The sequence below is a fragment of the Mycteria americana genome, chromosome 2 (assembly GCF_035582795.1).
Source record: "Mycteria americana isolate JAX WOST 10 ecotype Jacksonville Zoo and Gardens chromosome 2, USCA_MyAme_1.0, whole genome shotgun sequence".
Lineage (NCBI taxonomy): Eukaryota > Metazoa > Chordata > Aves > Ciconiiformes > Ciconiidae > Mycteria > Mycteria americana.
The window spans coordinates 36,066,898-36,080,898 of record NC_134366.1 but is presented as its reverse complement, the minus strand read 5'-3'; the positions used below and the strand labels follow the sequence as shown (position 1 = coordinate 36,080,898).

At 47.0% G+C, this 14,001-nt stretch overlaps 1 protein-coding gene across 1 annotated transcript in view; it reads left to right on the top strand.

Annotated features, from left to right (window-relative positions):
• Positions 1-10,351: 10,351 nt before the first annotated feature.
• The window catches only part of RAPGEF5 (Rap guanine nucleotide exchange factor 5), a 168,669-nt gene continuing 165,019 nt past the window's right edge, over positions 10,352-14,001 (top strand). Inside the window, exon 1 of the mRNA XM_075492975.1 lies at positions 10,352-10,595. Coding sequence (XP_075349090.1) covers positions 10,404-10,595 — 192 coding nt within the window. The 5' untranslated portion in view covers positions 10,352-10,403. The remainder of the gene's footprint in view (positions 10,596-14,001) is intronic.

Sequence of the window (14,001 nt, the reverse complement as noted above, 5' to 3'; positions counted from 1 at the left end):
ACTGATAAACTGCCAATCACAGGTATTGTACAATGTATATGAGATCAATACAACTCTTGGTAGAGATAACAAACTTCTTTGCATATGGATTTGTGTTATGGAACACTCAGTGACAGGGAATTAGTGGCAGGGGATTTCGGACTTTGCAAAGAAAAAATATAACAAAACCAGCAATATAGATGGGTTCTGCTCTTAACACAAATCTGTGCAGGTTTTGGTAAGAATTGAATGACTGTGGAGCAGGCCTATAAAGTCCACTTTTAAAATTCCTTGCACTGTGCATGATCAATCTGCATTGGTATGGATAATGTAAATGTTCCCCCCTGGCTTAGTTATATTTTATGCCCATTTTGCAGAAGTGTGAATGAAAACCCAGTGCAAAATTCAGGTGTCTGCAAATTCAGGCAGCTGCCTAGGTTTGAGCTGCTTGCCTTAATTCACTTTATAGTCAGTGGAGAAAAAAAAATCATTTGTAAGACATGCTTCATCCAAAACACAGTGGCTGAATTCAAACCTACAAACTCCTGTTCCTCCCCATTGACAAGAAAGGAGGCCTGGCTGATCAGGTCACATGTACGTACACTGTAGATAAACAAAACCCAAAGGTGAAGAATCAATATGAGAAACTCGTTCTGTTCCATTTCTGTCCACTTTGAAATGCATTTATTTGGTCTTTAATGAGATCCGATGTGCTTTAAAGTTCGCAAACAGAGTAAGAAGTTCTCAGACATCCTTCAAATTGGCTCAGTTTTGTCAGTGGAGCTCACAGGACAAATTGTCTGATTTTACATGACCCATTTAGTTTTAATAACTTCCCATTCAGACAGCATTCTCACTTGCCAAAATAGAATTTTTCATGAATTACTTAATCAGTAATCAGTACTTACTGACTGGCAGCTTCATTGAAGGCTGATAGGAAGATGTTCTTAGTTTGTAAGACAGGCCTAATATAAGCTTAGAGGGACTCACTATACTTTGTCCTATTTTTATCAGCCTTCTCCAGCCACTTACATTCCCTTTTTCCCAGGTGCCTTTTATTAGCTTGCTGAAAAACTGTGGGAAGACAGACACTTGTGCCTTTGAAAGATTCACAACAGGCATTTACTCCGCTTTTCTAACAAGTCAGAAGCACCAAACCATACTAGAAATTGAGTCACTGCAAGCCAATAAGAGTAGCTTACTAGTTCATTAGTTTATTATTACCAGAAAGCTACTTAATTAAACAGCAAGTCAGTCTCCCTGAGACAAATGCAGTTTGGCAAGAACTGGGAAGCAGAAACTCAAATACATAATTAAGTATCTTTCTGTTTCCTTCTTTAATGTCTGTTAGGGTTTTTTTAGAATCGCTGCTGAGGATAATGTTTAGAAATAACTGTCTAGCTGTAAACATCTGACTGTGTTGAGGCAGTCACATATAAGGTTGGGGCAATAATGTATGTCTTAATTATCTTAAAGGTTTGACTGTTAATTGTGATGTGGGATGCTGGGCTGGCTTTCAAGTTATATTCTTCACAAATTGTGTTGCAAATGAATAAAAATACTGGAAGAAAAGGGAAGAATTGCTGTTGTCTAACCACAACACTCTAGGCAGGCTGCCATAAGAGTATTATTGAGGCTCTAATTCAAAAATTAGTCTCAGCTACGAATGTATTAGTTTAGCCAAGTCCTCTAGTTGGCAGAATTTCTGTCTTAAATTTCCTTTGATACATGCTGTTGTTTGGGCTGTTAGCTTAATACAGCATTAGATAGTTTAGGAATTGCTGGTCCGTAAGTTAATATGTTCAATATCAACTTGTTAATTAGATTAATTTGGTTTGGTATTTTGTTAGAAATAGCGTAACCTTTATATGACTTTATAATTTTCTTTCATTACAGTTCGAGATGTAACATTGTTTACAATGGTAGTGTATCCAAGTCTCAGAATACACTGTAAATGTCTTGCAGGCAGAGTATAAAAAAGGTCTTCTTCCAGGGCTTCAGTGAGAGGGAACAGTTTTTTCTCATGGGCAAGGAAAATTCATCGTACGTCATTCTCATGCATAGGTCCAGAAAAATGCTGTGCGTTTGCTGGGACTCTCCTCTGGCAGGTTTTGCATGGCTGCTGATGCGGCTTGTCAGGGGACTGGACCATATGTGTCCTGTTTTACAGTGCTGGGTGCTCCCAGGTGACCTAAACATATTTCAGACAGCTAAATGCATGCAAACCCCAGAGCTAGTACCGTTCTCACATAGAAGTACACCTGGCAGGATCAAAAATCATAAACATTTTCCACCTCTAGAGATAGTCGAGGCTCTCACTGAAACCCACCCCTCTTTACAAGCCAGCATCCATAACCTTCCATGGATGGTCTCTACTGGACCCACCAATTTACATCCTAGGGCAAACTGGTTTGCTCTCCCAGCTTCTTTAACTCCCCGACTCCTGTTGCCTTTCAGAAGTCTCCAGGGGTGTCTGTAAGCAGTTAGAGGAGGCTGAAGGGGGAAAAGATTGGGGTAGGCAGGACACAGCCAATCTCTTCTTTTCTCCAGGTGTGCTGGATATCTCAGCACAGGGAGAGCTGTTTTGGTCAGCCACCTCTCCTTCCCTGCCCCTGCCCCTGCTGTCTACTACTTCCTTGAATAGATCATTACAAAAATAATGACAAGATTGCTTTGATCATGTGTTTCCACAGACCCTTTGGACAGTTGTCCCACAGGACAACTGAACAGCCAGGAATCCCAGAAGGACTGTTGGAGCGAGACTTGAGGGCTCATCAAGCCGTAAGTCTGGACAGAGTTGAAAATGCCCTTGTGTGGGTCCATTCAAAAGCTATTTACCAGACCATAGGCACGTGCTTGCTTCAAGAGCATATGGCCTTCCCGCACTGGCAGATGTGGAAGACATCTCTCCCTGGCCTTTGGCTTATGCCAGCAGACTTGCTGAAGTGAGCCCTCCCTGCTCTGCCACCACCCAAATGGAAAGGACAAAACCACCTGGATTTGTCCACAGCCTTATTACCTCTGCTGGTGCTAGTCTGGCTGTATCTGACTACCAGGAGGAAATGTTATCCTTAACAAAACCAGAGAAACCTATCTAGTCACTGAGCAAACCTACACCATCCCTCGTACAGTGGAGACTCTCTTCTGAACCTCCGATCGGACGTGATTTTCTCTTCCAGTCATCTGCCTCGCTGTTTCTGTTCAACAGCTGCAGTGCTCTTATTCAGCAAGAAAAGTCAGGCACATTTAAAACAAAACAAAAGCCAGAACACAACACAAACAAACCAAATTAAAGAAAATGTTTTAAGGCATTTCATTACTCTCAAGATGTTGTGAGATGGTTTTATGTTTAAAATGGTAATATTTTTTCTGGCAATCGGTCTCTGCTATTCTTTTGTTGATTTTTCCAGCCTCTCAGGATACTGGAATGAAAATATTTTACTGGGTTTACCAGCCCTGGGAAAAGCTTGTCAACATGGATCCAGGTTTATGCTGAAAACTCAAAATATTTGGCATATGGTTTTGTATTTTCCCTTCATCAAAGAGATTATGTGGGGCTAAGGTCCGTTCACATGGAGGCAGCGAGAGATACTGACGCTGTACTTAAAACAAAAGGCGACCTTGCATATATATGTGCGCACATATATGCAAATATCTCTTTTTGCAAATGGTAATATAATCATGCAAGAAAGTCATTACTGTTACATTACAGTAGCTTGCTCGTATGAAAGCTGAGTAGACACTGTAGGGATGTATACGCTATAGAAACGTGTATATATATATCACAGTGCTGTAGTGGTTCTGTGAGCAGGGGGATCAATGAAGCCTGATTTTCTATGGATTTGTGTCTTGAGGTGGAGACCCTATCTGGATTTTCTAAGGTCTCATATGAAACACTGCACTTTTTACCTCAGTGAAGCATTAACCGCAGCTCTTAACTGGCTGCCTATTTTCAGAATACTTTTAAGTACTTAATAGTTTTTGGATTTCAATACCTCTGTCAAATGTGCTCGACGAGCTTAAGCGTTTGAAGATTCACAGAGAGGTCTCAGATGTAGAAAGAGGCAGCACAGTGTCTTAAACCCAGTTTCTACAAAATCAGGATAAAGCATCCTCACACTTATACATATGGAGAAGAAACATAAAATATGAATTAAACCAGAAAACATGAATTTAAACATAAATACAGAATTTAACAGCTAAGGAGGAAAAGATAAATATACAGATTAATCATCAATCACACAGGGGAGATTTTCCATTGACTTTCAGTGAGAATTTAGCACCTAATTGCAATTTGTCTCTTTCAAAATCTCCTACACAATCTCTTCTGTAAATGTATGTAAAGCTTCTCACATTGAACATTTAAAAAAAAAATATCACGCATATGCCCATGTGCCTGGAGGTAAAGGAACTTAAATTTTGGTTGCAGCTGTCAGAAAAACTTCCAGATTCCATGGGTCCATTTATGTGCTTCTTTTGTAATTTTTAATGAAAAAATATTGATTTGTCATTTTGAGATTTCTGTGATTAGCTAAAAAATAAAAGAAATACTGAACAAACTCCACTGAGGGTCTTATTGGCTTTGGAGTTTACTTTTGGCCTGTAAGAGAAAGAGCAATAGCTCAATGACAACCTCGTTTTGACAGAAAAGGCCAGACATGAGAGTTTTAAGAGTTTTAGTTTCTCTGAGGGGTGGTAAGGTCCCCTGCTTCCAAGTGTGTTAAGAAGACAAATCAAACTGAAGAGGTGAGTCAGGTTCGTTAGCTCTGGCAAATCACAATTACCACAGCAAATGCATTCTGCCTTGGGTTTGTATCAAAGCAAAAGTTTTGCCACGCACCAAACAATGCTTTTGGCTGTATTTACATTAGTTTTGCCCTTGTCGTCATGGCCCGGTGAGTCTTAAAAAGGACCAAATGACTAAAGGAAATGCCAAAAGAGCTCCGTTTAGGATTACAAACACCCCCCCACACACACTCTCCCACCCGTCCTCTGACCAGTGCCCCAGTTCTGGTTCAAACAACGGCAGCAGCAAACCCAGCGGCTCAGGACGCTCCCGAGCTCTCTCACCTCGGAGTGCTGAAGGGTCGATAGCAGGCACTGTGTCCCGATTCCCTGAACGAATTGCAGGCAGGACATGGGCTGAGCAGCCGCTCGAAGATGCCTCGAGTTTTGAAGCCTGGAAGAGGCGCTGGGGGCAGAGGGGCAGGTGGCCGTTACACAGCGCAGGGGGGGAAAGGGCCGGGTGCTAAAGTGAAGAGGTTCAGAGGCCATCAAGAGAAAACTGGGGGTTGGATTAATAGAGGCAGCTTCAGCCTTTCCAGCTATGAGTCACACAAATCATGAAACGACTTGAAATATTTCACCTACTCATACATCTCCTTTATCTTTCACCTCTTCCTTCTTTTTTGTAGTTATTCTCCTGTTCTGCTGTCTTTCAAGTCACACTCTGCACTGATCTCCTGCTTCCCTCGTGCCCCGTTCCCATTTTGGTATCTTTCCATTGCTGAGCGTACGTTACATTTTGCAGGCCTTTCACATCTTGGAAATGCTGCAAGCAGTGCTTCTGAGCTTAAGTCACTGAATATGTGGTCTATGTGATGACACGGTACCAAACCAGCTGGAAATTTTTCTTTCAAAAAAAAAAAAAAGACTTGAGAAACTAAATCGATGACTGAAAAAAAAAGTATGCATGACCCACATACATGCTCCTGATGTATATGGCTCTGATAATCGATTTATGCTATTTATAGCTGCAGTAAGTTGGCAATATCCAACATTTAAAACAGAACTGAGATGCCACTCTTTGATCAGGTGGAGGGGAGCTAACAACTCAGAAGCCTAAAGCCAGTTATTCAGCCAAAAAGCCAATCCCTAGCAGCTCTGAGGGTGAACAGACTGGTTTTGTTTTGAAGTTGGATGAACCGCTGATGACCTTCCAAAGCAGAAGAAGGTGAGAGGTGCCCAGACCTCTGCAGTGTGTGTCTCCAGCCCACAACGTGGTGCTTGGGTGGTCACCTGCCACACTTGCGCTGTGGGGAAGGGATGAGGGGCACACATGTCCCTTCTTGGGACTGGGGAATGTGCCCCAAAACTCCTCTGAAGCACCGAAGCGGCAGGATGGAGCAAAGCCTTCCCCCAGCCCTTCTCGTTCAGTGGGTCATTGCACATAGTGCGTTTAAAGCAAGAAATAAAAATCTGCCAGGCAGGACTACCCCATGTCAGGGGCCTGAGAGCTGGCAGGGTCTCAGAGCGTGACAGAGACAGTCTGCGATTCATATGCATTGGGCCTGGAGTAACATTTGGCAAAGTAAAGTTTGCAGGGTATGATTCTTGTGAGAGGATGGGACGAGTTCCACAGAAGGGGGCCTCCTTTGAGGTTCATCCAGATGTGGTACGGGGAGGTGGGCAGTGCACAGCTTGCCTCCTCCTGCATGGTAGAAGAGGTGTTATGAAGAAAAACCTGCTTGCTTGCTTGCTTTCTGAAGAGATGGGAAGAAGAAAATCGACTCAGTTTCTGAAAGGGTAGAAAAGCATTGCCTCCCATCCCCACTCCGATGGGACCGCCTGGGGAAGGGGAAGCGGTGTTTGGCCGGTTGTACAGCACGTGTTGTTGCTTTGGAAAAAACTTGCTTTCTTTTGAACGCCTTCTGCCAGGTCAGGGAGAGCAAATATTCAGAAAGGACTGCTGCAAGCAGCTGGCTCAGGATTGCTGCCTGTCGATGGCTTCCTCACAGCTGGCTCCTGCACCCCAGTACCCCCCGGTTCTATCCCTGCACTACCTATCTTCACTTCATGCAGGGAAATCCAAAGTGGCATCTTATCGATTATTCCAACAGAGTCAAGAACTCCTAATACTTTAAGTCCAAAATGAGTGTTTATTATGCTTTGTCAGGAAATGTCTGATTCCAGATAATTCTTTTTTTGCAATGATCTACTTAAAAACTGATATGAAACGCATACAGGCATGAAACAACTTGTATTGTTTTTACTGCATTTCTTTTGATTGTGCTACACCATGAAAGAAAAACAAACACATTCAAAAAAAGCAGACACTCCCAGGCCCCACATCTGTAAAGTTGCAGTAAACTTGCTTAGGACTCCGGACTCCATCCTGTATCCATTTAAACATACACGTTCCTATATTTATATGAAGTCTCTGGCAAGTGAGAGAATAAAACCTCGTCCAGACTCTACTCTGGGAAGTATATGCAAACCTAGATTTCTTGGTAGAAACACTAGAGAGTGTATCATCTCCTTGGTTTTGCTTTATACAGGACCAAATTAAAAACGTTTAATCTGGAGAACTGGAAGTTCCCCAGTGCCTGCACATGGTCAGTGGATCTGATATCCCTTTTGTGTTACTGCTGGTGCCTGCGAGGGGCAGGAAATCTGCAGTCAGCTGGGGGCCAAAGCTGCTGAGAATAAGGACCCCGTTCCCACAGAGCCCTGCTCTCCCTTCGGCAACAGTTCATCAAAAGCAAGATACTCTGAACACAACATTTTGGTTGCAACACACTGTTTTGGTTTTTTTTTAAATGAAACTGTTTTGCCAAATACTTCCTGACCAGATCTACTTTTGCTCTCCCCTCACCCTGTGAGGAAAAAGAACAGGTATCAGACTCAGTCACCAAGCTAAACCTTCTGTGACTTCACAAAAAAAGCAATGCAAGATTTAATTTTAAATTAATTAACAATTCCTATTACAATCTTCCCCAAAACTGGAATGATCCAAACTAGAAATAGAAAGACCTAACTACTATCTACTCCATTTTCCTGACAATTGTTAGTCCAAATTATGTTATGCAGCAGCTGATTATGCACTGCAGAGCATATTTATTTCTCTTTCGACACTGTTCACAAGTTATACCTACCTTGCTCAGTTACAAAACAAACAAGAAATTCTGAGCACTGGCATAATTTTACCCTTTCTTAACATAATCAAATGGTATACTTCTGGTTATACCCCAGTCCGTCACATTAAGTCACACTTTATTGAGGTGTCTTACTGCTGTTTGTATTGTAGCAGCGTCTAAAGACTCGGACAAAGAACGTGGTCCTTTTGTGAAGCTCGTACACTAAGGATCCATTATTCTTTTGGGTGCAGATACACCTTTCCTCATAATTACATCCTGAGCTGTGACAAAGTGGCTGCCAGGCAACACAGCTGTCAAAACCACATTGCAGGGCAGTTGGAGAGCACTAATCAAGTGAAATAATAGAAATGTTTGGGACACGAGGCATTGCACAGAACAGCCAGTGCTCTTCGTGTTCCTCATGCCTGATTATGCAGTGTGGCCTTGGCTGAAGCATCTTTATGGTATAATCCCACTTGCCCTTGCAAAAGGGCTGGCGTTGATGTTGCCAGCTGGGGCTCACAGATCTCCCTGGCGTTTTGGGGTTGAGGGGTCTGCAGCACACTTTTCATCTACGTTAGGGCTGTCACATTCCTGTCCGTTTTCTGCCTTTTGTGTCAGCAATAGGCATCATGTGACGGGCAACACCACTCTGCTAAAATAGCTGATTTTTTTTTACACTTAACTTTTCAGATTTGGCTCATGTAATGGGCAATGATTGTTGGTACCAGCAGGAAGGAGGTGGCAGCAGAATGCGGCTGGAGCAAATCCCGTCCTTCTCATGAGTACCTGGGTCGGCCTGGTTTGCGCTGCTCATGAAGTCATGCGCGCAGGATGCGGTTAAGCTGATTTAATGATGGACGGCTGCTGAAAGGAGCAGTTCTGCTTTCCCTCACTTCCAGGTTTCTGCCTTCCTCGATCCTGCGGCTGTGTGGTCACAAGGTGGATCAATTCAGCTGTCTGGCCAATGGAATATTCATTATTTTCTGAGGTGTTACTTTTCCACCAGATCGATCGGCTGACTAAAGTCAGATGGTTACCAGATCCTGCGTAAGGTATGCGAAGGAAGTACACATCCATGGGTTGCAGGCAGGATCACCTTTTCGCAGCAGCCTGCTGTCAGGTCAGTGTAGCTGAAAGGCCAGGCTACTGCTGCTGCATTCAGGTGACAGATAACCCAATGTCTTGGCACCCCAGCACAGGTTGGGCACATCTGCCATCTCCCTTCCACTATGGATACCTCTGTGATTCCAGAGGAGCTGGTTTAGGGAGCACATCAGTGAGGAAAAAATTATTCCTTTTTTTGCAAGGTTAGTTTCATGGTTAAGCCAGTTCCCTGTGGGGCTGGATAAGTACAAGGGTCAGTCCCTGAAACCAATGGGACTTCTTGGTTGGGACAGGGTGACAGCTTTCCATAATGTGCCTGTGAGATTGGCTTAACTTATAATGTCATTTACCGAGACATTTAGGCACTGGTGAACTCAACCTGGAAGAGCAGGTCAGCCTTATTTGTAGCTCTGAGGCAGAAGATATACGTAAGGGGAGCCCCACCTTACGTTCAGTTCTCCGATCTAAACAGATGAGAATAGAGTCTGGCAGAAGGAAGCAACACCTGTACCACTGAGGTAGAAAAGGCAGACTCCAGAGTTTAAATAAGCCCCCTGAATTCTAGACAAATGCCTTGAATGTATCTTTCTTCCTTATACAAAGAGTGAAGGAACTGGTTTCTGGCATTGATGGTTCCCTTCGAGGGATTACCTGAATGACTGGAAGCAAGTCATTCAACTGGGATGAACTGCTCAGTTTCGCCAGTATCAATGCTGACACGGAGGACGAAACACCTCACTGAGTCACGAATCCACTGGGAAGGGAGCAGGGAAGCGCTTCACCCCTTACAGCCACACATAAGCCCTGGGGATCAGAGGGTGACTCGGGCAGGTGGGGACCCTGGGAAGCCTCCAGCCCAGGCAGGCTCAGCCCGGGGCTTTCTCCAGCCTGGCCTTGACACCTCCAGGAGCGAGCAGAGACCGCCCAGCCCCTGGAGGAGCCTGAACTCCGCTCGCATACAGCTCGGACCCCCGTGGGTACGGGCTCTGTGCTGGGCGCAGGCCACTGGGAGAGGTGGGGACACGGCCCGGGCGGCGGTCCCCGAGCGCAAAGGAGTTAACAGGACTTTCTGCCTCTTCCCGCCCGCGCCTCCTCCACCCTCCTCATTACCTGCACTTTATCACTGCCGGAGCCGCGGCGCGGGGCGGGAGAGGTGGAGGGTCGGCAGGGCTTCCTGCGCCGCCCGGGGCTGCCCGCAGCGGCGGCGGGGCCCTTCCTGCCCGCCCGGCGGGGCCGCGGCGTGCGGGGGCCGCGCTCGGCGCAGCCAGGGGAAGGTGTGCGAGCGGTGCGCGGTGCCTGCGAGTGCCAGTGCCGGTGCCGGTGCCGGTGCCTGCCCGAGTGCCTCCTGCCCGTGTGCCTGCCGGTGGGTGGGAGCGGGGCTGGGGCGACGCGAGGGGAAGGCGGGCGGGCAGAGCGGGCGGGCGAGCGTCTCTGCGCGCCGCAGCCCGGCAGGGATGCGGCATGGCCGTGGGCTCCGTGAAGATGCCGTCGCCGTGTGAAGGCGCGGAGCTGGCCCGCAGCTGGAGCCCCGGCGGCGGAGCCCACGACCCGCCGCCGCCGCCGGTGCAGCTGCGGCAGAAGCTGCGGGAGCTGCCGGCGCTGCTGCGGAGCGGGCTCACGCTGCGGAGGAAGAGCGCCGCCGCCGCCGGCCGGGTGAGTGAGCCAGCGGGCGGCCCGGGGCAGCCCCCGCCGCCTGCCCGCGGGGCCGGGGCCGGGGCCGCCCCCGCCCTGCCCTGCCCGGCCCGGCCCGGCCCTGCCCGCTGGGCGGCGGTGCCCGGGGCAGGCGGGGCGGCGCCCGCAGCGCCCCGGCCGGGCCGCGGTGGGGGGCGGGCCGCGGGCTCCCGGCGCTGACCCCGCGGGGGGCCGCCGGGCGGGCGGCGCGGAGGGAGGGAGGGAGGGAGGGCGATGGGGCGGCTCCGCACCTCGGCGGCCCCCGGTCGGGGGTGCCCGCAGGCCGGCCCCGGGCTCGGCCCGCCTCCGCCGGCTCTGGTAAAAACTGAAATACCAGTCTGGGTGAGGGCGCGCCCCTGTCCCCATCTCTGGGTTCCTCCTGTGGCTCTGCTCGTCCCTCCTTTTCCCCTCCATGTGGCAGAACTTGTGTGGGCCGCTGCATGCTCTCGGCTGTCAGGAGATGCTGCGCAGGTGTGCTCGGACACTTGGGCAAACGCGTGTTAAAGCAGTGAACTTCAACGCGCACCCACGTTTTTGAAGCTAGAAGGCCCTTCTGGGTGTGCTCTGCCCCCAGTCTTGCATGCCTCCAGAGACGGAGGCTGTGGGGTCAGGTGGGCGTCGTGGAAATCCCTAGCCAAATTTCACTCAAGTTCACTCGCTTTTAGAAAGGCCGATGGTACGGGGGTGGTTTGGTAGGAAGCAGCACCCTGGCAAAGCACGGTGTGACACCGCTGCAGCTGGGAACCGCAGTGGTGAGCGGCTGCTCATGCCTTTGACGTCTCCCAGTCGTGACTGGAGCCATATCACGGGAGTGGGATTGCCATCAGGTCACGGCAAAACTTACTTGCAGGCCAAAACTGGACTGAAACCCACCGTCTGAGTAGTTGAAATGAAGGGGTTGAGTTTACCTGCATGGAGTCAGGTTTGTCTACGTGGGGAATCAGGTGAGCTGCCATGTGGCTTTGGTGCACAGATAAATGCCCGTGTAGGGAGTTAGTGGGGAGAAACCAGCATGATGTATTTGTCCCCTCATCAACTTTGCTGTACTTTACCCATGTAAATAAATGCTTTCTCTGCAAGGGGAAGTTGTTGTGAAATATAGTAGGGTGTGAATTTAAAAACCAAACTTCCTGGGTGAGTGCTTTGTTATAAGAGGATATGTATGCAAGGAAGATAAATAGGATTAAGTTAGTATATAAATTTACAGCAGATTAGCTATTTCTGAGTAATATTTTGATTCAGAGTCCTGTTCTAGAATAAGTTTCTTTCATCAAGTGAACTTAAGCCACTGAATAAAGACTAGTCTGTATGCAGACGCCTAATGATTTTTATTGTTCAGGTGAAATTGTAATCCACTTGACAAGTGTCCGTATAAACACAGACCTAAGGGGATTCATATAATTTTAAATAGCCAAGTCTTGCTCTGCCCTAGCAGGATGTTTATGACAGATATCTGTCTTCTGGTGAAGATGAGACCTTTTCTGAATTGAGTTTAATTTGTTCCACTTTAAAAGCATACTACCACAGAAGTGGAGTACGTGTGCAGTAAGGAGGTAAGAAGCAGTGCAGAACCACTGCTGGTAACGGTGTTGGTTTGTAGGCAGGTCTGAAATACTGTTCTAGCACAACAAATTCATGGTGCTTCAGGGAGACACCATGCAGAGCAGGCTCAGGTTTATCCTCATGGTTATTCCTCATGGCTGCTGAAAGCATTTGACAAGCGAGTGGTACAACAGTTACTCTGTAAATATTTGGAGTGGGTGCATTAACACCTGGGTAAGAAGCCTGGGTAGCTCCTCAGTTGTGCTTGCTGAAGCCTTCGTCCCGTCTTGCTTCATGCACTCCCAGCTGAGGCTCTGCCTGTCTTTGCTGATGTGCTGTGTTATGGACCAGCAAACACAGCGTGACAGATTTAGTGGTGGTGTGATCTGCAGCTTCGCCTTCCAGTACCCTGTGGGTCATCTTGCAAAGTTTTTCTTGAACTGTCTGTCCTGGTAGGAGGGAGGATGGTGAGTCTGTAAGTCAGTCTGGAGTGAGCCCAGCAGATCTTGGATCAGTGGGCGATGCTGCGTGGAGATGCTGTGTGGCTCCAGCAGGACCTTCTGGCCAGTGGCTTGGTCCTGTGTGGACAAACGGGACTGCTGTGCTCTGCTGTTTCTGCATTTGCAGGGGTTCTCCCGCAGCTGGAATTACACAGCAGCGCAGGTGCCTAGTGGGGTGTTCTGAGGTGCAGGTTACGGTAAGGAGTCCAGTAGTGATGTTCATGTCACTTGTTCCCTTTGGAACCAAAGTGGACACTTGGGGTGCGTGGAGGGTCTCTCCCACACGTGCGATTCTCCAGGGAGTGGTCTGGCTCTGTTAGCAGTGCCCCGTGTTGATTTCTTGCTGCTCTGTACATGTGCCTTTTCCCCCCAGAAATGCAATTTTAGGGACACGGCGCTTTTCACATATTTCTGTTTAATGTGGAGAATAACTTCAACCCTGAAAATGACAGTATTTGGGAGAAGGAAGGGTTATGTTAGAATAATCAAATGCAGCATTTTTTTATGCTTTCCCTTTTAAACATGACTCTTAAAATAAAGAAGCCTTAAAATAAGGTTGGAGGAAGGTTGAGTAACAAAAATGTGAAAAAAAGATTCCTTTTTTTTTACGTCAACAAAATATTTCAAGTTAATCCAAAGTTAATTTTTGGAGGGTTTTGTTTGCTTATGAAATCTCCATCCCCTCTACCCCTTTGAAAAAAAATTTAGTCTGATCTTCCTCTCCAGTGACTTTTTCTTTGTGCTTTTTTGTTTGTTCAAACGCCAAGCTGAGAGTCTTATTTGTCCAGCTGGTTTCATCAGGAATGTTGCTCACTTAGGTGAGCTGTTTTCAAGTGAATGCTGACCAGCTGAAATTCTGGCTTGTTTAATTTCCTAGAAAAATATTATGACCCCTGAGCAGGGGGTCTGCCTCTGATGCTGACTTGCTCAGGGACCGCCTGCAGTGCAGTTTGCTTCCTCATCTATAAAGCAGGGATAATCTGCATGCTTGGGGACTATGGATAATAAAATATAATGGAAGTGTTAAGGGTGCTATAATTGTTTTGAGGATGTACTTCACTGCATGCTGTTCAAATACTTCCTGTGGTGCGGCAGGGAGGAAAGCATTGCATAGTAGAGGGTAGTATACAAAAAATGGAATAAATTTTGCAAACCAGAATGGGGTGGAATAATTTTTTTTTAAATCTCTTTGGGCTTCTCGGTCCTTGGCCCTTGGCACTAGACTGTTTGGTAACAGATAAAACTAACCTCCACTTCCTTTGCTAGCAAAGCCCAGTGCTTTTTTTAAAGCTCCTGAACTTTGAGCTGGATGTTGGCCTTGTCCCTGACAGTGGTTTTTCTTAAAT